Here is a 23,274-nt window from a genome sequence, read left to right as displayed (position 1 = left end):
TTGGTGTGATCACCACCTGTCTATAATAATGCATGGCCTGGAGAAAGTGGTGGAGGAAAGCTCTTTCTCTCTTTCTCTCATAGCCCTAAAACTTGGGGACATCCAAGGAAGCTGTATGTTGGAAGACTCAGGACAGACAAAAGGAAGTACTGCTTCACACAACTCATAGTTAAACTAGGGGAGTTGTTCCCACAAAATGGCTGCCAACCTGGATGGCTTTCAAAGAGGATTAGACAAATTCTTGGAGGATCATGTTGTTGATGGTTATGAGCCACACTGTTCTTCCTTCGCTGTCAATGGCAATATGCCTCTGGATTACAGATGCTGGGAATCACCTGTGGGGAAGGTGCTGTTGTGCTCAGGTCCTCTTTGTAGGCTTCCCACCAAGGCATCTGGTTGGCCTCTGTCAGAACAGAAAGCTGGACTAGATGGGCCATTGGCCTGATCCAGCAGCCTCTCTGTCTGTTCTGATGAGGCAGAAGGACCCAGTTTGACTCCCACAAAGGACTGGCTGCTGTTGCACAGAACAAGCCTGAAGCTTAAGGGTTCACAATGGGGACCTGCCTGTGTGCTGTGACCCGGACCAGCCTTTTCCAGCCTGTTTTGTTCCATATATTTTGGGCTACAACTCTTTTGTCTCAGCCAGCTTTACCAGTATTTAGGAAAGATGGGCGTTGTAGCCTGAAAGGTGGAGGGCAACAGGTTGGCTGGTCTGAATAGTCCATTTAACATCATTGAAGTGAAGCAGGCAGGAGGTCTGCCTGAGGTGTGGATGCGAGACTCCTAGGCTGCCCCCGAACTCCTTGAAATGAAGGCAGGAAACAAGTGTAAGGCTGCAACTAATAACTGTGGGGGGCACAAAAGGAAGTTCTGGCAGACAAGTTTACATCTATGTTGTTGCAGTTGCTGTGGTTTTATTTTAAAGATGGCAGTTGCTTTTTGGGAAGTTGGTCTTCTTGCCAGAACTCAGAGAGTTGGGACTTTCCTTAATTTCTTCTTCTTTTTAGTGCTGCTTTACCTTTGTTGATTTTTTTTAAACCAAAAAACTATGAGTCTTGATCTTGCTCAGTCTCCTGCTTTTGCTGTCCATGCAGGACACCCAGGCAGGGCTCCATGTGGCTTCCTGCAACAGTAGACCTATCTCTCCCTGAAGAAAATAGTGCTTGAAGGTTATTACTTTCCCCCCTTTATTTTTAGGGTGTGTGCACAGATTTTCAATGAGTAGGGGTAAGCAGAAATGGTTGGGAGAGGGAAGTGAGTCAGTTGAGATTTTAATGTTAGCCACAAAGTCAGGGAAAAGTTGAGTTATGCATGTTTGCTGTGGAGGTTTGGTGTGGGTGCTACTTATTGGTTGGCACCCGTATCACTAAGAGACCTGTGCTAAATTTGTGGAAATACCATACTTTTCCATCTATGAGGCGTACCCATGTATAAGGAACCGCCCCCCCCCTATTTATGGGACTCAGATTTTTAAAAATGAGGGGAGATGGCCCAAAGTTGTTGAGCTTCTCCCCCCAATGCAGCTGTGGGCGGGAAACACTCCCTAGATCGTTTCCCATGGGCAGCGGCATCAGGGGAAGTTGCGCTCCCACCAACCAGCAGGCTGGCAGGCGTGCTGCTCCCCCCCCCCCCATGCCACTACCCGTGTATTGGACGACCCCAGTTTTTTGACAGGGTGTTTCAGTCAATATGGTAGTTTTGCCCTTTATTCATTTATTAATTTATTAACGTGAATAAAAACTGTTGTCACTTACAGCTCCCAGTTCTTGCCATTTTTATTATTAATATTTCTTGGTCATTTTACTCACAGAAATGATTCAAAGTGATTGTACAACCACAGACACTCAAGCCCCGGAAAGGTATCCTCAGTTACCTACAGCCCATCCTAGACAAGCATGCTTCTCTTTTACAGGGTTTGCTTTGACACAGTCCTCCTCCCCACCCCCAACCGAAAACAGCTATTTAACTAGCAGGTCACATTAGCAGATCCAGATGCCAACTTTGTTCCCCATGTCATGGCAACGCTTTTATGGGACCTAACAATGTCATCTACATCATCAGAGGTTCATTTACCTGCTCATTTTCTGAAAGTGCTGACAGCGACCTTCTGTATTCTACATAGGAGAAACAGTCCAGTCTCGGCGCAAGACAATAATTGGATGCAAAATTGGTATCAGAAATGGCAATATTGAAAAACAAGTGGGGGAACATTTCAGCTTCTCAGGCCCTCAGCAACTGACCTTACAGTGGCCAAAGTAGCAGAAAAGAGCCTCAATGAGTGACTTGAAAACTGCTGAATGATAATTAATCAAGAGGTTCAAGGGCTATCCCTTGCGGATTGAATCAGCACAAGGGATTTTCATCACATTACATATGCTAATAGCTTACCAGTACTGGTTGTGTTATTAGCATGGTGTATTCATGAATGGTCGCTGTTAAAAATGTAATTATCACCATTTGTGCTTTTCTCTGTCCCTTTTTCTTCTGACCTTACTGTTTACAATTCCTCTCCTGGCAGCATGTGTTTTATTTATTTATTTAGAAAAAATACAAACTGCTTAATTTTTATTTATATATAAATAAATAATTTTAAATAATTATCTTTATACAGATCTATATGATTTACACTTAAATGCTTAGCCTTCCTTTCAGTCTTTAATCCAGACACATCTTGTAATTTATTTTTTCTCTCATCATTCATATTTTTAACCAAGAGTTTGGTTTTATCTTTATTAATCTTAAGGCCTGCTACCTTGCCAGATTTGTTTATCTTTTGTACTACTTTCATTATTGACTCATTTCGTTCTTCTACAAATATCACCATGTCATCTTTCTCCTCCTTTTGGCTGGACTCAGCGTGGCCCTCTGCTCTGTTACAAACAAGATTTTATTGTGGTGGTTTTAGGATAAGCAACAAGGAAAAGGCAAGCCAGGCCGGCACACTGGTGGTTCGGTTCCAGCTGGGAGCCTCCCATGAAGACAGAAATGTCAGGAAATATCAAAGCTGAGCTTTTGGGGCTGTCAAGTAATAATATATATTTTACAGTTACTTGGTGGAAAGAAATCAAGAAGGGCGGGGAGACAAAAGAAAAGTATTTTAAAGATTTCTCCTTCTTGGGATGCCAGGAAAATTAATTACTTTAATCCCAGCCTCCCATTCATAGAATGCTTCCCTGCTCCAAATGCCAAAAGTGGATGAAAGATGGTGGCTTCTCCCAGCTGCACTTGCTCATTGCGCTTGGAAATGCTGTAGCTCTGCCGCAGAGCCACTGCTTTGGATAGGATTGGGAGAGACCACTGCTTGATACCCTGAGCTCCATGGAGTCAGGATAAGGCAGCCTCCTAAGTTCCCATGAAGAGGTGTGGCAAGGGAAGCGTGGGGTCTTGTATAAGCAACCTGAAGAATTGTTTTCGGGTGGCATGATTTGTTTAGATGTGGGCAGAGAAGCAGAGTGCATTTCGAAAGGTTCCCACAAGATCATTCAGCGTGTCTGAGAACAGGGCTCTCCCCTGGTGTTGGGCCCTCAAGATGTTGCTGGACGGCCATCGTCCTGGACACGTTGGCCATGCTGGCTGAGGCAGATGGTCTTCCTAGTCTAAACAGAGGGGTCAAAGTTGAGGGAGGCTATTCTAAGCAGCAACCACATCAGTTGCAGTTTGTGTCTGTAGGGCCAAAGGGTCTTTGTTCTTGCCTTAATTCAAAACATGGTGCTTGTGTGTATTAAGTACCCGTCCAGATGACATGATTTGCTTGCAGAAAGTTTACTTGGAGATTAGACTGTGTCCAGTCTTTATTGAGTTTTTATTTGGATTTTTTTTGCGGAGAGGTTTATACTACTGTGAGCAATCATCCTGATTCACTTGCAAAGTGCTTGCACATATTTTCTGCTAACTGTCTGTTCACCCCACAACTTGCAGTGCATTTTCCTGTCACTTTTCTAACCATTTTTTTTATAAAGTGGGTTTATCATGCTAGGGCAATGGAATTCCTCCTGCAAAGTACAGGAGGTGGCCTAAGTTACTGACCAGCCCCCTCCTGAAATTGGCCTTAGGGAGTTGAGAGAACAGCATGCAGGGAGAGGAGAGGGGGTTAAGCTGAAACGTTTGAGCAGCTGGAACATTGGTAATGGCGCAGCATAGAATTCCACCCCAGGACTGTGAACTTAGAAAACTACGGAATGGTTTCTGTTCGGTGCCTTTTGGGTGCAGGCTGCTATGAAGTGGAGCAGTTCTGAATGTCTGGTGTGCAAGTGCGCACAGCTCATGTTCAGAGCAGGAGCTCAGTGTGACCAAGAAAAGGAAGACTTTTGCTGTCCATGCAAAAAGATTATGCATCTGATAACCTAGACCCAGGCTGTGGTTTGTGGCTAATAACGCTTGTCTTTTGTCTGCTCTTTCCATCTGCTTGATAGATGTTCCGTTTTCACTTCTTACAAAATGTGAAATGTTTAATGCACACCCCAGAGGGCTTCATCTGTACCATTGTTATTGCCTCATACTTTATATTTTTATTTCTTTTTGACAGCACCTTTTTGGGGGGGGGGGGGCTTGCAAAAGAAAGAATCAGAGTTGGAAGGGACCCAAGGGTCTCCCAGTCCAACCCCCCAGCAATGCAGGAATCTCAACTAAAGCATCCATGACAGATGGCCATCTAACCATCTGCCTAATTCTGGTTCTGTAAACACCAGAATTGTATGAACCCTGCTCTGAAACCTTGGCTTGCATTCAGCTAAGTAATAATCAGGGACACGGATGGCACTGTGGGTTAAACCACAGAGCCTAGGACTTGCCGATCAGAAGGTTGGCGGTTCGAATCCCCGCAACGGGGTGAGCTCCCGTTGCTCAGTCCCTGCTCCTGCCAACCTAGCAGTTCGAAAGCACGTCAAAGTGCAAGTAGATAAATAGGTACCGCTCCGGCGGGAAGGTAAACGGCGTTTCTGTGCACTGCTTTGGTTCATCAGAAGCGGCTAAGTCATGCTAGCCACATGACCCGGAAGCTGTCTGTGGACAAACGCTGGCTCCCTTGGCCTATAGAGCGAGATGAGTGCGCAACCCCAGAGTCGGTCACGACTGGACCTAATGGTCAGGTGTCCCTTTCCCTTTAAGTAATAAATAAGAGTAGTTCCACTGAAATAAAAGTTTTCTAAGTCCACAGTTCTGGGGTGGAATTCTTGGTGGTAGATCATCTGCTTTGCATGCAGGAAGTCCAGTGTTCAGTCCCCAGCATCTCCAGGTAGGACTGGGACAGAGTCCAGTCAAGTTCTGGAGGGCACTAAGTTGGCAAAGGCTAATTTAAAAGGATGTGGTAGAGGGTAGTCCCGGGGTCCTTTACCTTTCAGACCTATAAACAGGTTTGTGTATGATGAATCTTGGTTCCACAATACGCTTGGCTGTATGTGTGAGGAGGGGGTGGGAGGGTGGGTGTAAAAAGATTTTTAAGAAGAGCTACCCCCAAATCCCCAACATCAGGATTCCCCCCCCCCCCCTTTTCAGGTTCTTTTAAGGGATTTTTAAGAGAGATTTTGAAATCCCCCTTTGGCCCTGCTAAAATACTGACTTACCTTCCTCGTGGATTTTTGCACGGTGACTCCGTTATGGCTGCCAGGTCTTCCATTTTTTAATGAAACTGCTCTTGGTATCATGTGGCTTTGGCCTAGGTTCTAAATAATTTGCTCTTTGTTCTTTGCACAGCATCTCCCCTCCCTTTCCTGTGGGCTAATAAGGAACAGCTGAGGTATCAAGGTGTTTAATAGGTGTGGCAGAGAGCTTTTCAGTTAATTAAACTGCAGGAGCCCTCTCCTTTTTGGAGGGGTCTAGGAATGAGATGGATGTGCCTTTTAATAAAATAGCACCACCATCCTGCCCTCTCTGAAACAAATATTCCCCTTCTGAGAGTGTTTGAAGAGACATCCTTGAGATAATGGCAAAATGGCTCAGGTCAGAGCTTTTTCAAGTGATCTTTCTTCAGGAAACTCTTTGATGCATCGCCCATGGAACCCTTTCGAGTTGTGAAGCAGATCCGGTTGTTGGCCCTGGACTGGAATCTGGGAAACCAGGGTTCAAATCCCCACTCAACTATGAAGCTCACTTGAGTGCCCTTGGATTGGTCCCAATCTCTTGGCTTGGCCTACCTCACAGGGTTGTTGTGAGGGTGTATTATAAAAATTTAAGGTCTCAAATATATAAATTAAATGTACAAGGCAAACACGTACATAAATACATAAACCACATGTCTGAAACAGTACAGGAAGATAGTACTGAAACCGTTTTGACTCTCCCAAACTGACCAAATGCAAGGAGGGAGGAAATGAAAAAACCTCCCCATTGTCTCTGTGCTCACAAATCCTGCCTTAAGGGCACATTGAAGGTGTGAATAGGGTGAGCCTGTGACCTGGCTCAGGAATTAAGAGTTTATCATTTCAAAAGAATGGCCAGCCTGGCCGGGTGATCCAATCAGTGACCATTGACAGGTTTTTGCTGCAAACCACCTCTTTCTGTGATGTATTTATGATGTATGGGGGGGGGGGTCCGGGGCTACACCCCTTCTGTGATGCATGTATGATGTTTCTGGGGGTGGTCTGGAATTTGAGGGTGGGCAGTTTGAAAAGTTTACATACACCTTTATTCTGAGTTCCTCCTCCATCCTGCGTGTGGGGAGTGAGGACCCTGTTGCAACAGTTGAATAAAGATCAGGCTTACTAGCTGCTTTGCTTCTCAGTATTCTCTGGTTGGCCTCTGTTATTTTCTCCTACCACTTAAGGACTCTATATGGGCTCTTGGATACCCCATAAGGGGAAAGGGCAGATTTTGTTTACAACAGGTGAAATGGGGAAGGGAGAGCCATCTTGAGTTTCTTGAAGGAAGGGCAGAATAGTGATAGTCTGGCAGCGGGGCGGGGAAGTGTGTGCATGGGTGCAGAATGGTACCGAAAAGCTAAAGGAAGGTGGTACTGAAGTGTAGGTCTTGATCAAATAACAGAATAATAAAATGTCTGGCCATTTTGATTGTTGACAACCTTTCTCAGGGGCACAAGACACAGGTTCTGCTATCAAGACACTGTATCTCAGACTATTAAGACTTGTTTTTAATACCATTTTGAGACTTTGCTTCTTCTTTTACAATGGTCCATCTAGCTCAATATTGTCTGCACTGACTGGCAGCAGCCCTCCAGGCTTTCTGACAAGGTTCTCCTCCGTGGTAATCCTCCGCAGGAAGCCAAGGCCAGAGCTCAGTGGTAGGGCGTCTGCTTTGCTTGCAGATGGTGCCAGGTTCAACACCCCACCCCACCAGGCAGGGATGAGAGAGACCCTTTTGTGAAATGGTGGAGTGCCGCTTCCAGTCATGGTGGACAGTGCTGAGCTGGACAGTCAGCTTTGTGTGAGGCTGTTTAACACATTCCTAACATCTGAAGAGGGACGCAGGTGGCGCTGTGGGTTAAAGCCTCAGCACCTAGGACTTGCCAATTGAAAGGTCGGCGGTTCGAATCCCTGCGGCGGGGTGCGCTCTCGCTGCTCGGTCCCAGCGCCTGCCAACCTAGCAGTTCGAAAGCACCTCCGGGTGCAAGTAGATAAATAGGGACCGCTTACCAGCGGGAAGGTAAACGGCGTTTCCGTGTGCGGCTCTGGCTCGCCAGAGCAGCGATGTCACGCTGGCCACGTGACCCGGAAGTGTCTTCGGACAGCGCTGGCCCCTGGCCTCTTAAGTGAGATGGGCGCACAACCCCAGAGTCTGTCAAGACTGGCCCGTACGGGCAGGGGTACCTTTACCTTTACCTTTAACATCTGAAGAAATGGACTGCTATGGTCAGGGCTCTGCATGGTCTGTTGGTCTCTGATTCAGAACTAAACTTTCTGGGAATGTCAGCTTTCATTGTTGTTATTGTTATAAGAATTTTAAGGTCTATAACTATATATAAACCACATGTCTGAAACCCCATAGAAAAGGTCCTGAACAAATTGACCTCAAATATTTCTCTGCAAGGTCAAAGTGGGAAACCTCCCCATTGTCTCTTTCCTCACAAATCCTGTCTTAAGGGCACATTCAAGATATGAATAGGGTGTGACCTAGATTCAGGAATTAAGTAGTTATAATAACAAAAGAGTAGCCAAAACCCAGATAATGCAATCAGGTAACTTGCCACACATAAGATAAACAACGCATTCAGATTTCTGTTGTACACTGCCTCTTTTGTGATGTAGGTATGATGTTTCTGGGGGTGGTCTTGGACTCCAGGGCGGGCAATTAAAAATGTCTTTATAAGGGCGGGCACACCTTTGTTTAGGGTCATCCTCCTTTTCTGCGTGTGAGGGGAGCACCCTGTTGCAACAGTTAATAAAGATCAGACTTACTATCTGCTTTGCTTCTCAATATTCTCTAGTTGGTTTCTGTTATTTTCTCCTACCTATAGAGAACCTACAAAAGGACTCTATATGGGCTCTTGGGTACCCGATAAGGGAACAGGAGCAGTTTTCCCCCTTATATCATAAGATTATCTCGCCCCACCAATCTTCCTTTTATTGGTTAAAGAAGGGTGAAAGCAAACATGTTTCTGGTTTTTAGAGGCTGCAGAGGTAAGTTTGAAAAGTTCATGTGTGATACCTGTCAAAAATGAGTGGTGGCATAATAAAAATAGATTTTTTTGTGGTTTCCAGAGGGGCTTTGGTTTGCTTCAAAGCTTCTTGCTCACCCCTGCCCTCCCACACGCCTGGAGAAACAATGATGCAAAATACCCCAAACAGAATAAATCATAGAAATTATAGAAATTGTTAGATGTAAGCTTGCATTGCGTATGCGGGTCACAAAATGCATATTCCCTTGCTACAGAATCTTTTGAGGGTGTTCTTTTAGTGTGGAGGGCACACAGTCCTATTGTGGGCAGCTGGGACCTATGTGAAAGCCTCTGCAAATCCTGTCTCTTTTCTCCCCCCTCCCTTTTTGCTCAGGATGTGGGACTCTTGGAGTATCAGCACCATTCCAGGGACTACACTTCTCACCTTCCCCCTGGGTCTATCTTGCAGCCGCAGCGGAGGAGGCCGTCCTTACTCTCGGAGTTCCAGCCAGGGAATGAAAGGTAAGGGGAATGCAAGGAGCGGTTGCATGTGTAGTGCTATGCAGAGTGCTTTGTGCACCAATATAAATGGGTCTGTAGGGAAAGGTTGCAAAAATCTTGAAATACAAATTTTTGTGTTTAAACAACCACCACCATCCAAGGGTTAATGCAGAAGTGGCACGAAATGGACCCCAAAATGAACAAACCCAAAATGGACAGAAAAATAAACTGATCTGTTCATCCAGTACCTTGAAGGATACACAGAACATGGGAACCAGCTCAGAAACCAGCATTTCCTCCTTTTGGAGGTTTCTGGAGAATTGTATGAGCGTTGGCAAGGGATGCTTTCAAGTATGGGATCTACCTGGTGAGATCATTTGATTGTGGCCTTTCCCAGCTTTGTGGTCTATGATAGCCAGAAAAATATCCACAGCATTTCTTGGAAGTGGTTGCCAAAGAGAAGCTGTGGAGTTCCTTCCTTTCTCCATCAGTGGAAGTTTTTAAATATAGACCTGCATAAACATATGCCAAGAGCGGCTCAAGCCTAATTAATCCTTCTTTGGTGCAGCAGTTGTGGACTTAGGTGACCTCTTGAGGCCCTTTCCCACACCCCCACGCTTCCCCCCCCCCTTTGTGTTTCTTGGATTTATTGGTGGCTGGAGGCTGCAGTGCTGGTGAGGGCTAGCCACAGCAAATTCCTTGGGCTTTCTCTGGCACCAGAAGCGGTTCCCTCATTTCCCCCTCGCCCTTCCTTCGCCAGAGGAGTGGGGAGGAGCAGCCGTCCATGCAGCTGAGGCCCCCCCCCCCCGAGATTCAAGCTAGACGCATCTGTAAGAGCTTTGGCTGGGTTCCCAGGTTCCGATTGCTTGGCTTCCAGCTGAGGCAGCTGGCTCTTGTGGGCTGGCAGGGGGTGGGGAGGAGCGGCAGGCACAAGGGAGGCCTGTGAATTTGGAGGAGAGGATTCAAGCAAACAGCAAGCACAGACTGCTGCTGTGTCTCTGAGGGGAGGAGGAAAAACGGTTGAGGGCAGGAGGCCAAGCCTGGCATGGACCAGGGCTATCTGTGTCAGGCTACCCCTTGGTGTTAGGTAGAAGAGGGGTGGGAGACCTCAGGCCTAGGGTCTGAATATGACCCCCCTGGACCCTCTGTCAGACTTCAGCCATGCATTTGAACCCTCCTTGTGTGTGTTTCACCTGGCTAACGCCACTTGCGTGCCTGGGTGGAGGATAGAGAGGGGTGCCAGTAGGAACACGCCTGCTGCAGAGAGGTAAAATATATCCGCTCCTGGGCTTGTCTTTGGCCCGGGCACCACTGTCATGTGGCCCCCAGAAGGCTGCTGAGAAAGGAATGTGGCCCTCCAGCTGAAAAAGGTTCCTCACCCCTGAAGTAGAACAAGCTTGCCCAGCCTGCTGCCCCCCAGATGTTTTTTGGTGAATACAACTCCCATCAGCTGTGACCGTTGCCCATGCTGGCTGGCGCTGATGGGCGTTGCAGTCCTACAATGTTTGATGGGAGCAGTAGGTTGAGGTGGGAGAACATTCGGAGAGGAATGGACGGGGGCGGGGGGATTATTACCGACTCACTGCCCATCTGCTGTCTGACGCCCTGAGTGTTAATTTTTCCTTCCCTTTGTGTGGCATCTTAGTTGAGTGCTTGACCAGAGTACTGTGGAAGGTGCCACCACAATGACCTCCCTCCAGAAATGGCTGTTAACCGGAAATCTGCTGGAGTCCTGGTTTTATTTTATTTTCATTCCCACCCTGCTTCCTCGCCTGCCTGTCAGTTCTCGTAAGACACTCCTGTTTTTCAAAGCAGCTTACTCAGAGTCCTTGGTCTTCTCCTCATCACCAGCACAACAGCGGCATTTGCTTCTCATTCCTTCAGCTTCTCTTTTTGGCTGAAATGCTTCTGCTTCTGGAAAGGCAAGAGAGCAACTGAGGGAGGGAAGGAGAGGAGCTTTTTGATCAATAGCTGGTGGGCTGCTCAGCAGCTCCAGAAATGAACCCCATGTGCCACGTGAACAGCGGCTGGGGCCGTGCAGGGGTGAGCAACCTCAGGCCTGGGGGCCAAAAGTTAGCCTTCAAGAATCTTTATCTGGCTCTCAAGGCTCCCCCCCCTCCTCAAAGCCACACTCCCTCTTTCCAGGGCTTTCTTCGCATCCTCCATGAGTGCTTGGCTTGGCTGGAATGGAGGCTATAGAGAGTGTTTGTGTGTAGCAGCCAGCCTCCTGCACGAAGGTTTCTTGTTGCTCCTCCTCCAGTGGCATGTTGCCCCTGGAAGTTTTTCCAGAAGAGAATGTGGCTCCTGGGCTGAGAAAGGTTCCCTGGCCCAGGCTTCAGCAGAGCCGGCCTACCCATGAGGCAAGGTGAGGCAACCGCCTGAGGCGGCAAGATCCTCAAGGCAGCAAATCTGGATGTCAGTCTTTCTTTCCCCCTTGTTCCTGGTGTGGAACTTTCCTCACTCCTTCCCCTCACCTTGGGCTGCAGTGTCTGTGTCTTTTGACAGCAAAGGCCACTATTTGTGCTCCAAGACCTCTCCCAACATTTCTCCTGAACAGTACAAAATCACTCCCGGCAAGTTTGTCATGCTCTGCAGTAAGTGAAGCTTTCACAGCGATCTACATAACAATGTGTTTCACAGTTATGATACCTTGAGGTTCCAAAGCTCACAATGCCCTCTACCACTCTTTGCATGTTCCAAAGGCTTTGTGAAGGCAAAAAAGGGGGTGAAATCAATTATCCAAGTTCTGTTTGGCAATAGGCAGGTATGGCGAACCCTCCAGCCTCTCCAAGCCTTTTTCTTCAGCCCTCCTTAGGACTGCTGAGCCAGAACCCTCACTGGCCCTGCTTTGACCCTTCATTGCCTGGATGGATGATAGAGATGGCCATGAGCCGAAACGAGCCCAATGTCCCAAGTTAAAAGTCGCATGATTTGCTCAGCCGACCTCTGCCTCTGGCCTTGCCCACCATCGGCAGGTTGCTTTGAAGAAAACTCTGCCCTTGGGCTCCCTGCCCCGTGGTCGATGGAGACTCAAATCAGAGAGGCTCTCCCAGTCTGTCTGCTGATGGGCCACTTCAGGCTGCAGAGTAGTGGAAGATTGTTGTCCCCACAGGCCCAACATGACGTCACGTGCATGCCTAGCGGATATTCGGCTGCTTCTTCCTGAGGTCAGAGCCAAGTCATTGCCCATGTAACGGCCAGCTTTGGGGCTTGTTTTGAGTTATTTTTATATTCCAGAACCTGTGTCTTGCTGCCTGCCTGCTCCCTCCCTGTTAGTCAGGTTCCACATCTGCTTGCATGTTCTTTGGCCTTCAGATCAGGCTCCTTCTAGGAGGAAGGACAGTTGCTCAGTGGTAGAGGAGATACAGATCCCAGGTCAGCCTTCAACATCTCCAGGTGGATTTAGAAAAGATTCCCTTCTGGAAACCTTAGAGAATTATTGTCAGCCTATGTTGACAATACAGAACTAGATGGAATAACAGTCTGGTATACGTCAGCTTTCTATTTTTTTCTTTAATTTCTTAATTGAGAATATTTTAATTAAACAAAATTTAGTAGAAATAAAAAGTAAATACAGAAGAAAATGAAATTAAAGGTACATTATATTATATACTATACATGCAAACAACTTGAATTCCATATATGTTTGTTTAGTATACAGGTATTGTCAGGGGACTGCCATCGGAATGGGGGGGGGAGGCAGGGGGGCCGTTGGGATACAGAAAGCTTCCATAACTCCTGAGAAACAGTTACAGATAGGTAGCCGTGTTGGTCTGCCATAGTCAAAGCAAAAAAAATTCCTTCCAGTAGCACCTTAAAGACCAACTAAGTTAGTTCTTGGTATGAGCTTTCGTGTGCATGCACACTTCTTCAGATACACAGTGTATCTGAAGAGGTGTGCATGCACACGAAAGCTCATACCAAGAACTAACTTAGTTGGTCTTTAAGGTGCTACTGGAAGGAATTTTTTTTTGTCCTGAGAAACAGTTCCTCTTCCAGTGGTGGGGAAAGCCACCCCTCCAGTGGAGAAGAGGGGAAAGGGCTTGAGGATGCTGCGGAGAGCCCCAGTGCCTCACCTGGCAAGGCTGGCCAGGAGGGACACATGCCACTTCCGTCACCCACCTTGCGCAGAGGGGTAAAACACAAGGAGGGGAGGCGGAGGCTTGGGGTGTCAAAGTTCTTACGCTGGGGGAGAAGCTGGAAGGGGCCACTCCCGGATTCTGTAAGTGGCTAAAGCGGACATGAACTTTGGAGATCTGCACTGTAAATAGTTTTCACAATAAAAACCTGTAAAAGACAGGTTTGGAGTCCTGCCTGGTTACTTGCGAGCAACCACCAGCAGCATCTGACAGGTATATAATGTTATCATCCAAATACATACATGGTTATTTATAACCTACTATATTTTTTATAAAAGTTTTCCAAATATTGTTATATTTTTCCATAGAAAGGCTACATCTGTAAGCAAGTTGTTCATACATTGCGAGTGCCGTCATATGTTCAATCCATTGACTAAAGGGGGCCATAGATTTCTCTTTACTGTCCCTCAATACCAGCCTTTTTGCCATAGTAAGGCAGCTTTCTGTGACTCTAGTTTCTAAGGATCACATCTTGCAAGCACATCACTGTTTTTTTTAGGGGAGCGGGTGGGTGTTGGCTGCTTCCACTTTTGCTCCAATCCTGCTCTGAAGGGATTTTATTATTCAGACCCTCAGGCTCAAAAGTGATTCTGCCTCCATGCCTTCTGTGTGTCCCTAAAGCTGTTAACCAGGGGCCAGACTGCCTGCATCTAGCACCAATGCCTTCCAAATCTGGTAGTAGTATTCAAGCACACAGTCTCTCACCTGCAGTTAAATTGGTACAGTCCTTGAAGATCTGTGCCATATTTTGCTTGTGGAGCAAGTTGTCCCTGAGGCGCTTTTATCTGGAGTTGTGAGGCAACACCTAGACAGTGCTTTACCACTAAGCTATGCCTTGCCACACCTCTTCTATTGTTTGTGGGCCATTTTCTGGAAGGTTTCCCCTGCAGCGTGTGTGTCGTGGGCCCCGCCAGCTGGGACAAATGAGCTTTGAAAAGTTATTTTAAGATCTCCTTTTCGTACACTTTGTACCACAGATACTTGCAGAGGAATGTGCTGGCAATCTTGCTTCTTTTCTTTGTCTGATCACCGCCCCAAGGCATATTTCTAACATCCTAGGTTGTCCCTGAACTGCTCAGAAATGGTGTAGTGTTGCCCAGGAATATTTGAAGTGTGCCCTCAAAACATCAAAATTTGCAGGCCCAATGCAAGGTGCTCACGTTGGTGTCTAGGCCCCAAATGTCTGAAAAGCTGCTTCCATCCCCACAGAGACCCTCTTGAGTGCTAAGATCAGTGGAGGGTTTTTTCTTGGTAATACTGCCACCTTCAGAAGTGTCAGGAATGGCTGTCTGGGACAGGGCTTTCTCTGTGGCAACCCCCACGTTGTGGAGCTCTTTCCCCAGAAAGGTGCATCAAGCACCTTTGGGGCATAGTTTTTGCTGTATTCTGAAGATGCAGATCTTTACCCCAGCCTTTGACAGTTAAGGTATTTCTGTTTTTGCTTAATTTGTACCTTGCTGCTTTTGTTTGAAATGGTTTTGCATTGTATTTTTACAATTGTATACAAACGGTTTTACAATTGGAAGCATGATTGCATTGCAGCAGCCTCTTCTGGGACCTCACAGTGGAGGGTGGGTAAGAAAGCATATAAGTAAATATATAAATGTAGCAAAAGGACTAGAATTGCATATATTTTTCCTTAAAAGTTGGAGTAGATCACAGCAGAATGGTCTTCAGTGTTCAGGTGTAAGCCTTATGCTGCAAAAGAGTAGTGCCCCCTTTTAAGAAAGGGAGGGAGTGCCCAGGGAACATCACCATCGGAAGGTGGGCTGGAGAAAGCATGGTGTGCCTTGCTGAGTCAAAACAAATTGATGCTGGTCCTCCAGCTCAAAATGTGAAGGTGGGTTTTGGCATGTTTTCCATTTTAGATGGAGAACCTGTGGCCCTCTAGCTGGACTTGCTGGACTGTAGCTTCTACCATCCCTGATGCATTGGGACATGCTGGCCAGCAGGACTGATGATGGGTTGGCGTTCAAAAACACCTGTTGTACACGTTGAGCCACACCTGCAGTCCTCCAGCCTGCCTCTGCCTGCTCATTTGGCTTCAGGTGGAGTTTTCTTGTAGTTCACTGTGCTGTAGAAAATCTGGTGGCCCTCTGAATGTTGATGGATTCCAACTCCTGTGATCCCTGACTATTGACCTTGAAGGCTGGGGTTTATATGGGGGTCGGAGTCTTAACAGCATCTGGAGGGCCATCCCTGGCTTTTTATGCTTTTCTTTCACTGCCATGTAGAAAACCAGCAGGAAACACTTCACATATATTTATCTCAGCTGGCAGCCCTTCTGCAAGTATCATTATCTGTATGTTTGCAGTATTATTACCCCCATATGGCAGATGAAGGGCCTCTGGTAGAAAGAGGGAGGCTTGCTGAAGGCCACCGAAGGAGATTGGAAGCAAGTGGGCTCGGAGACTTTGGAGCTTGAACACGGAAAGTTCAGGTTGCAGGCCAGAGTCATGCAGCTACCCAGGACTATTTTTCCATAGGCCTCACAACCCACTGCTGGCCCAAAGGGGTATGGAACCCTTTTAATAGGCAAGCAACATTTGTTTTACTTTATAAAGACTGTTTTTCATGCTAAAAACACAAAGAAACAAAACCATGCCTCCCAGTGCAGTTTATGAACTTTATATCCACCAGTGCACAATACAACATAATAGCAAAACATTGAGTTCATTCAAGCAATATTCACATTTGGTACTAACAATACAGTAACAGTAACCTAGCATAACATTAATAATCAGGATAGCACCTACAGCCCAATTCCTAAATTTGCCCACAAAGGCTAAATGATAGGTCTTTGAGGCTTGTTTAAATATTTGGGGGGTGGGGCTTGCCTGGGCTCACTCAAAATAAATATTTGCAGTTACGTGGCCACCACTGAGAAGACCATGTTCCTTGTTCCTCTCAGAACAAAATCTCTTGATTGGCCAGATCTGATATAAATACTTTCTCGCTTACCCGGCCAGCAGATTTCAAAACAGGCAAATTGCCAGAAAAGCAAGGACAAGACTCACCCGTTGCCTTTTTTTAGTGGGGGGATATATCTTCAGTCAGTGGCAGTGCACACACTGGTGTGGCAGAAGAGGATGACCAGTGTGGTGGGAAGATTCAAGGACAATCAAGGAAACACATGAACATTTCAGTGTAGTATAATATATTTTTTAAAAAAATATTTGTAGAATATGGATAGATATATTTTCAAAATGTGAGCAAGAGCATCAAGTGATACTGAGGACAACCCTAGTTGGGTTTTCCAATGTATTCCTTTTCAATGAAATATTTCGTGTGGCCCAGAGAACAAAGTTTGAGAACCACTGTCTTAGGTGAATAGATCACTCTCCCCCCTCACTCAACACTCAACACCAGCTTAGCACATTCTCAGCACCACCATTACTTCCCCAGGCACTGAATGTTTTTGTTGCCAACAGAACAGTATTCTCTGCTTTCAGCATTTCATAGAACCATAGAATTTTAGAGTTGGAAGGGACCTTGAGGGTCATCTACTCCAGCCCCCTGAAATTCAGGCTCCATCTTCTAACTCTGGGAACCGACCTCAGTTGGAGGACCCCACACTCTCCCTCTCCCGCACCCTGGCCTAGATTCAGGCTTAACCACCCTCAGCCCTAGCCTAGCCTTGTTCAGTGGTGTGGCACAACAGTCTTGGACTGTGGACTGCATGGTCCTGCAGGAATGTTTTTTCAGCCAGACAGCTGCATGCCCTTTTGGACAACCTTCCAGCAGCAGGTGGAGCCAGGGGCCACATATGTAAATTTTATATTTGTACACTTGGCTAGTTTCCTTATATGCTCATGCACCTCTCTCTGTCCTCCGCTGAGATGAGCTTGAGACAGCTCAGTTGGTAGAGCATGATACTTTTAATCTCAGGGTTGTGGGTTCGAGCCCCACCTTGGGCAAAATATTCCTGCATTACAGGGGGTTGAAGTAGATGGCCTGTGTGGTCCCTCCCAACTCTGCAATTCTAAGCAAGAGGCATTATCACAGCTCAGGAGCCCAAAAGCAAACAGGGAGGGTGTGCATCTGGGGAAGAGGTGTCACCTGGGGAGAGTCCCAAGGACCAGCTACAGGGAGCCTGAGGGTCCCCACACATGTCTTATGGTCTTATTTAGGTGGCATTTCCACCTTTTGAGGGATCTGGGTGGCGCTGTGGGTTAAACCACAGAGCCTAGGTCTTGCCGATTAGAAGGTCGGCGGTTCGAATCCCTGCGATGGGGTGAAGTCCCGTTGCTCGGTCCCTACTCCTGCCCACCTAGCAGTTTGAAAGCACGTCAAAGTGCAAGTAGATAAATAGGTACTGCTCTGGCGGGAAGGTAAACGGCATTTCCGTGTGCTGCTCTGGTTCGCCAGAAGCGGCTTAGTCCTGCTGGCCACATGACCCGGAAGCTGTACGCTGGCTCCCTCAGCCAGTAAAGTGAGATGAGCACCGCTACCTCAGAGTCGGCCACGACTGGACCTAATGGTCAGGGTCCCTTTACCTTTACTACCTTTTGAAGGAAGTGACGTAAGCCAGTCCTGATTTGTTTGGAGGGGGCACATCCTGATCATTCACCTGAGTGGGGCCCTGAAATTCTGCCCTAAAGCAGAATGTTGCAGTTATTCCAGTTCATGCCTTCTTTGCCCCACTCATTCCACCATCTTTCACTCTACCTGAGTACCCAGGGTGGGTAGGTGGGTACAGTTGTATCTGCATAGTCACTTCAGAAAAATTCAATATATGGATAGAGAGTTCATTATGTGTAGTGCTTTTCTGAGGGGAGTGAGGAAGATTAATCATTAGACTTCCGTCTTGAGGAAAGAAATGGAAGCTGTAACAAATGGCTGTACATGTAAATTTGCCCTGTGCATTTTTGCCTCCACCCATAGTAGTAAAGGCAAGGCAGTTTGTTTTCAAAGGAGGTTTGGGTAGGTTTGTGAGTCATTCTTCCTTGGAGCTGGTCGTTGTTAAGGGTTCCTCACCCGCTTTTAATTCTGTTTTCTTTATCTTTTTTCTTTTCCCCTTCCTGGCAATTAAGGTTTTGAAGCATTTGTCCCATGGTAACGAGAAGTACGGTCCTTTTGTCAAAAACGATACATTCTGTGCACGTTAATAAGCCTACGTTTGCTTGCAGCCCTCCGAAGCAGACGTGCGGAGTGTGTTGAGAGGGGAAAGCTTAATTGCGATTCTTATTGAAAGCAATTAATCCTCTTGATTGAGGGGTTGGGAAGATGGTGGTGGGTTGGGGCTGGGGAGACGAGCTGGTAGCACTTGCAATGCTAATGCCAGATGGGATGCTCAATAGGTTTACCAGATTTAAGATGCAGCCAAATAGGTTTGTGAAGGGGTTTCTCCTCTTCATCTCCTGTCGTCACCTTTTGGTCATAGAATCATAGAACTGTAGAGTTGGAAGGGACCCAAGGGTCATCTAGTTTATCTAGTCCAATACCCTGCAATGCAGGAATGAATATGCAGCTGTCCCATATTGGGATCGAACCTGCAACCTTGGTGTTATCAGCACCATGCGTCCTGATGCTGTTGGACTCCCAGCAGCCCCAGCAACATAACAAGGGCAACAGCTAAGTATGGCTAGTATGATTATTTCTCACAAGCCACAAGGCATCCTCAAGTCGTCTACAATCACCCAGCAGTATCTGGAGGGCCACAGGTTCCCAGTTTCCCCCCTACAACGACTCTTGAGGGCACCTGGATGCTTGAGGGTGGTTTGGGGGTGGGGTTCAGCTTGTGCATCCCCACTGACTAAAGGAGGGAAGCTCCAGGGAGACTAGGACATTGGTTATGAGACTCCCTTGCACCCACTGGGTGGGAGAGGATCAGCTGATATTTTCTGGCACCAGTGAAAGCTTCCCGACCATAGTGACTTTTTTCCATGGCCCACAACTGTGCAAGAGCAGGGCCTGGCAGGGGGTGACACCTGATTCAGATCGTGATTACAAAAGGGAATCCAGGTGCGACTTCTTTCCCTGGGAAAGCTCTGCAATGGCCAAGGGAGGCTGAGACTTCAAGCTGAGGGAAATGGTATGCTGTGCAGACTTGGGAGGAATGGATTCAAGTTGCCTTCTGCCCTAGGGATATATGTCAGGCCTACCTCAAGGAGCTGTTTTGAAGATGCATGCTATGAATACAAGAGAGTGCTTAGCAAATGGGAAAGATTCAGCATAGTGATGAATAGTGTGTCAGGCACTCAGGTTGAAAGACTGCCAAGCTTTTAACGACATGCGTGAGTGAGAATCAAACAATGAAACCAAGAAGGGGCGGTGAGGGAAGTCAAATAAAATTATGGTTTTAAAATCTGTTGATGATGCTTTTGTTGTTACTTTTGGAAAAAATTAATAAAATGTTCTCAAAAAGAAAGAAAGAAAGAAAGAAAGAAAGAAAGAAAGAAAGAAAGTCAAGCACCTGAAGCAACAACAGAAAGCCCAGAGGCAAAATGGCAGATATTCAGCCTTGTTGGGTGGTGCAAGAGAGATGATAGTGTGGTGTGTGAGGGTGTTTCTTCTTCGCAGGGTTTGCTTACTGAGGAAGAGCAGCAGATCTAGGAGTCTTTATAGTGAGGCAGTATACAAATTCAATCAATGAATCTATTAATAGCAGGCAGTGCCATAGGATCGGCTGTGTGCACTCGTGTGATCCTTAGGACGGAGAGGATTCTGGGAGGGTGTGAGGACGTCTCAGCCTGAAATGCTCACAGTTCCCTTTTCTGGCTAGTGGGAAAGCTGCAGGAAACTGTCCTTCACCAAGGCTCCTAGGCCAGGACCCAGCACTACCTGTCAGAGCAGTCAGAATTCCTGTGCCCTTTCTTTTGCTTTCTCTGGACTGCAGGTGTTACTCTGCACCCCAGGACTAAGGCTGCCTTGTGGCCCTGTAACGGATCCTTTCTTTTTGCCTCCCCATCAGGTCGCAGGAGTTGCACGCCCGAGCTGAGTCACATTCCTACCTCTCTGACCTGAGCAAACAGTCGGAAATTGAGTTCATTGAGACGAAACGGCCCCGGCTGGAGCTGCTGCAAGAGCCTTTGCTGAGACATTCACCTCTGCTCAGTCAGCAGGGAGGGACGGAGGATCTCTCCAAGGTAAGCCAAGGAGCCAGGCACACGCAGTACAGTACATGTTGGTTTTGCGATGAGGAAAAGGAGGAGGAGGTGGTGGCGGCGGCGGCTGGGAGAAATACAACGGGCAACTTGAAAACTGTCTGTGTGGTCTGCAATATTCTAGGTGTTTGCAATATGCAGCCAGCAAATGGATTTTTAGAACTCTCGCCTCTGCTGGTCTTAGAGGCTGGTTCAGAGGAACTAAAATGCTGGTGTTGTCTTCACCTGACATGGGCCCCCTGGCTGAACGCTTTGCAGCATAAGGGCCTGACAGGCACCCCAGAATGCACCGAACACCTTGCAGACCCCACAAAGTTCTGCTTTGCCAAACGGAAGGATTTGCAACCTTAATGGATTTGTCTGCAATATTGTCTGCTGGGAAAGCCAAGGTTTCTGGAAGCTGGATGAACAGGAGGGCTGCTGGTGTAAGTGAACTGAAGGACAAAGGGTGGCAGAAAGACGAGAGAGCAGAGTAGTGGGTTGGGAAGCAGGAATCTGGGGAATGGAAAGCAGTGGTGTGGTGCAGTGGATAGAGGTTCTTTTCCTTCTGTCAGCTGAGACATTCACTCACTGATCAGCTATTGCCTCTCAGTGTGAATCCACCTTACAGAGTTTTTGTGAAGATTTTGTTTCTGTTTTGCTTTTATTAGTATTTTGTATTCTAATTTTGTATTTTTCTGTAGTGAAGTGCCTCAGGATCTTCAGATTTAAATAATAATAGCAACAATAACAACAACAACATGGGCTAGCCTTATGCACACTGCCCTGAGCTCTTTTCAGAATAAGTGGGATACAAGTTGGTGGAGTTGAGAGAAAAAATAGGTAGAGGGAAAGGAGGATGGGGAAGAAGCTGGGAAGGAGTGTGTAGAAGCACAGAAGGCAAGGAGCTCCCAGGGCTATAAAAGAAGTGGGGAGGGTTTCTTAAGGTGCAGGGTATTGCATGTGGATTTGAATAAACAATTTGGTTGCAGGCAGTGATAGTCCTACACCTGCATATTGGACTATAGGCTGTTGTGTGTCCCTTTCAGACTGAGTGTTGGATGCTCAGTTGCTGAGGCCTTGAATTTGGCTGCAGTTTTGGCTTTGGAAAAGCATGCTCTAAACTGCAAATGCTTGGCACAAACCTCAATTGCCAATTTTGTTTTTCTATGGCGGTCTGGGTGGGCTATAATCATTCTCCGAGTGAGTTGTAATATATTTATGTGCCCCTGTGGGGTGGACTTTTGGCCTTGTATGATCTACTTGGTCTTTTACTAGGACCTAGAGGTACACCAGCTAGAGCCAGATGCAAAGTAGTGGGGTGTGGGGGTGTGCATGCATGCATAGTTAAGAAAGAAGGTGCCTCTGATCAGTACCAGAAATGAGACCTTAATCTTCTATCCCAGCTCCACTCCTGGTTTTTCTCTAAGGCTTTCTTAACTTAAAGCAGTCTAATTTAGATTTAGACCACAGATTTTGCTGGGAATAATTTATGCATCATCTTCAACCTTTTTGGGCCTATGGGCAAATATGCAAACTGGAGAAGCTTGTTGTGGGTACCATACGCACATCACAACCCCCCCCCCCCATTGCATTATGTTCTGTTGGCTGCAGCAGCCACCAGCCTAATTTCAGCAAGGGTATTTCGTGAGAACTACAGAAGGCCTTGTTGGTGACTCCTGCTCTGTAGATTAAGCTGCTTTGTCTTCTGGCTTGGTGCAAAGCTTCTCACTCCCTGGGCAATATCCCAGTTCAAGAACAGATTCCAGTCAGGCAAAATCATTTGAGTGGATGGTGGAGCAGAGCGAGTGAGAGATCATGGACTGAGGAAGTAAGCATAGTCTGGGGAGTGGACGTGACTGGAGGGGAACATAGGAGCATAGGAAGCTGCCTTATACAGAGTCAGACCATTGCGGGTGGCGAAAATGACAACACAAGAAATCTTGTTGGGGGGGGGGGCAGCTGGGAAGGACATAGAAAACTTGTTTACTGGCAGAATTTAGCCCGCAGAATTCTTCATAGTCATTCCAGAGGTGTAAGGGAACACCTTAAGCACCATCTGCACTATACATTTGAAGTCTTATTATGCCACTTTAATTAGTCATGGCTTCTCCCAAAGGATCCTGACAAGTGTGGTTTGTGATGAGAGTCACTAGGAGACCCCCTATTCTCTTCACAGAGCTACAAATGGTTTAATGACCAGTCCCGCTTCCCAAGGAACTCTGGGAATTGTAGCCCTGTAAGGGGAATAGCGGGCTACTGACAGCTCTCAGCACTCTGAGCAAACTACTACATTTCCCGGGAGTCTTTGGGTGGGTAAAAGCGATGACCATTTAAAATGGCATGCTGCTGCTTTAAACTATAGTGTGGATAGGGATTAAGCAGGCATGGGCTCTGTCCTCCCACACTGTCCACACTCACACTCAGTGGGTCTGGGTTATGCAGTTATTAATGGAACTGGCCGAATCCTGCGTTAGACTTTAGCGGGCCTCCCACTTGGCAAGGGCCTAATATCTAAATGAGTGATCTAGCTCTGGTGCTGGTGCTGGTGAGGGGGGTTGTAGCTCTTTGAACAGAGACAGTAAATGTGTGTGCTAACACCACAGCTGCCAGCTCCTTAACCATCACCACCTGTTGGCATCTGTCTGTCTTGTGAGACAATGGAGTATGCCTCTGTGGGTGAAGTCAAGCCATGTTGTTCTTGCTGCTCCAGCAGCACCAAGAAACTTTTCTGGGACCTGGTGTGTATTGGAGGTCCTGGGCTGCCTAGACATCTTGGCCTCACTGACATGGTCCAGAGGAAAGCAGAGCAAGATGTTTGTTTGACACCAGCTTGGCTGCAGGAGTTGCCAGAAGGAGGCATACATGGTGTCATCCAGCTGTCTTACGGACTCCACTCTGGGTTTATTCCCTAGTCTTTCCTTCTCCCAAATATGTCCCATCACTACCAGGTTGGGAAGAAATGGAGGAGTTTGCAGAGGCAACAACACATTTTCCATCA

General features: G+C 47.0%; 1 protein-coding gene across 49 annotated transcripts in view; it reads left to right on the top strand.

Moving 5' to 3' along the window:
* The window catches only part of NCOR2 (nuclear receptor corepressor 2), a 354,299-nt gene that overhangs the window by 94,576 nt on the left and 236,449 nt on the right, over positions 1-23,274 (top strand). For all 49 annotated transcript variants that reach the window (XM_083716710.1, XM_083716707.1, XM_083716703.1 and 46 more), the window contains exons 3-4: positions 8,943-9,070; positions 20,102-20,276. In XM_083716710.1, coding sequence (XP_083572836.1) covers positions 8,943-9,070; positions 20,102-20,276 — 303 coding nt within the window. The remainder of the gene's footprint in view (positions 1-8,942; positions 9,071-20,101; positions 20,277-23,274) is intronic.

Source organism: Podarcis gaigeae, assembly GCF_964106915.1.
Source record: "Podarcis gaigeae genome assembly, chromosome: 16".
Taxonomy (NCBI): Eukaryota; Metazoa; Chordata; class Lepidosauria; order Squamata; family Lacertidae; genus Podarcis; species Podarcis gaigeae.
Note: the sequence above shows the minus strand (reverse complement) of the source record. Positions and strands in the feature narration are given on the sequence as shown.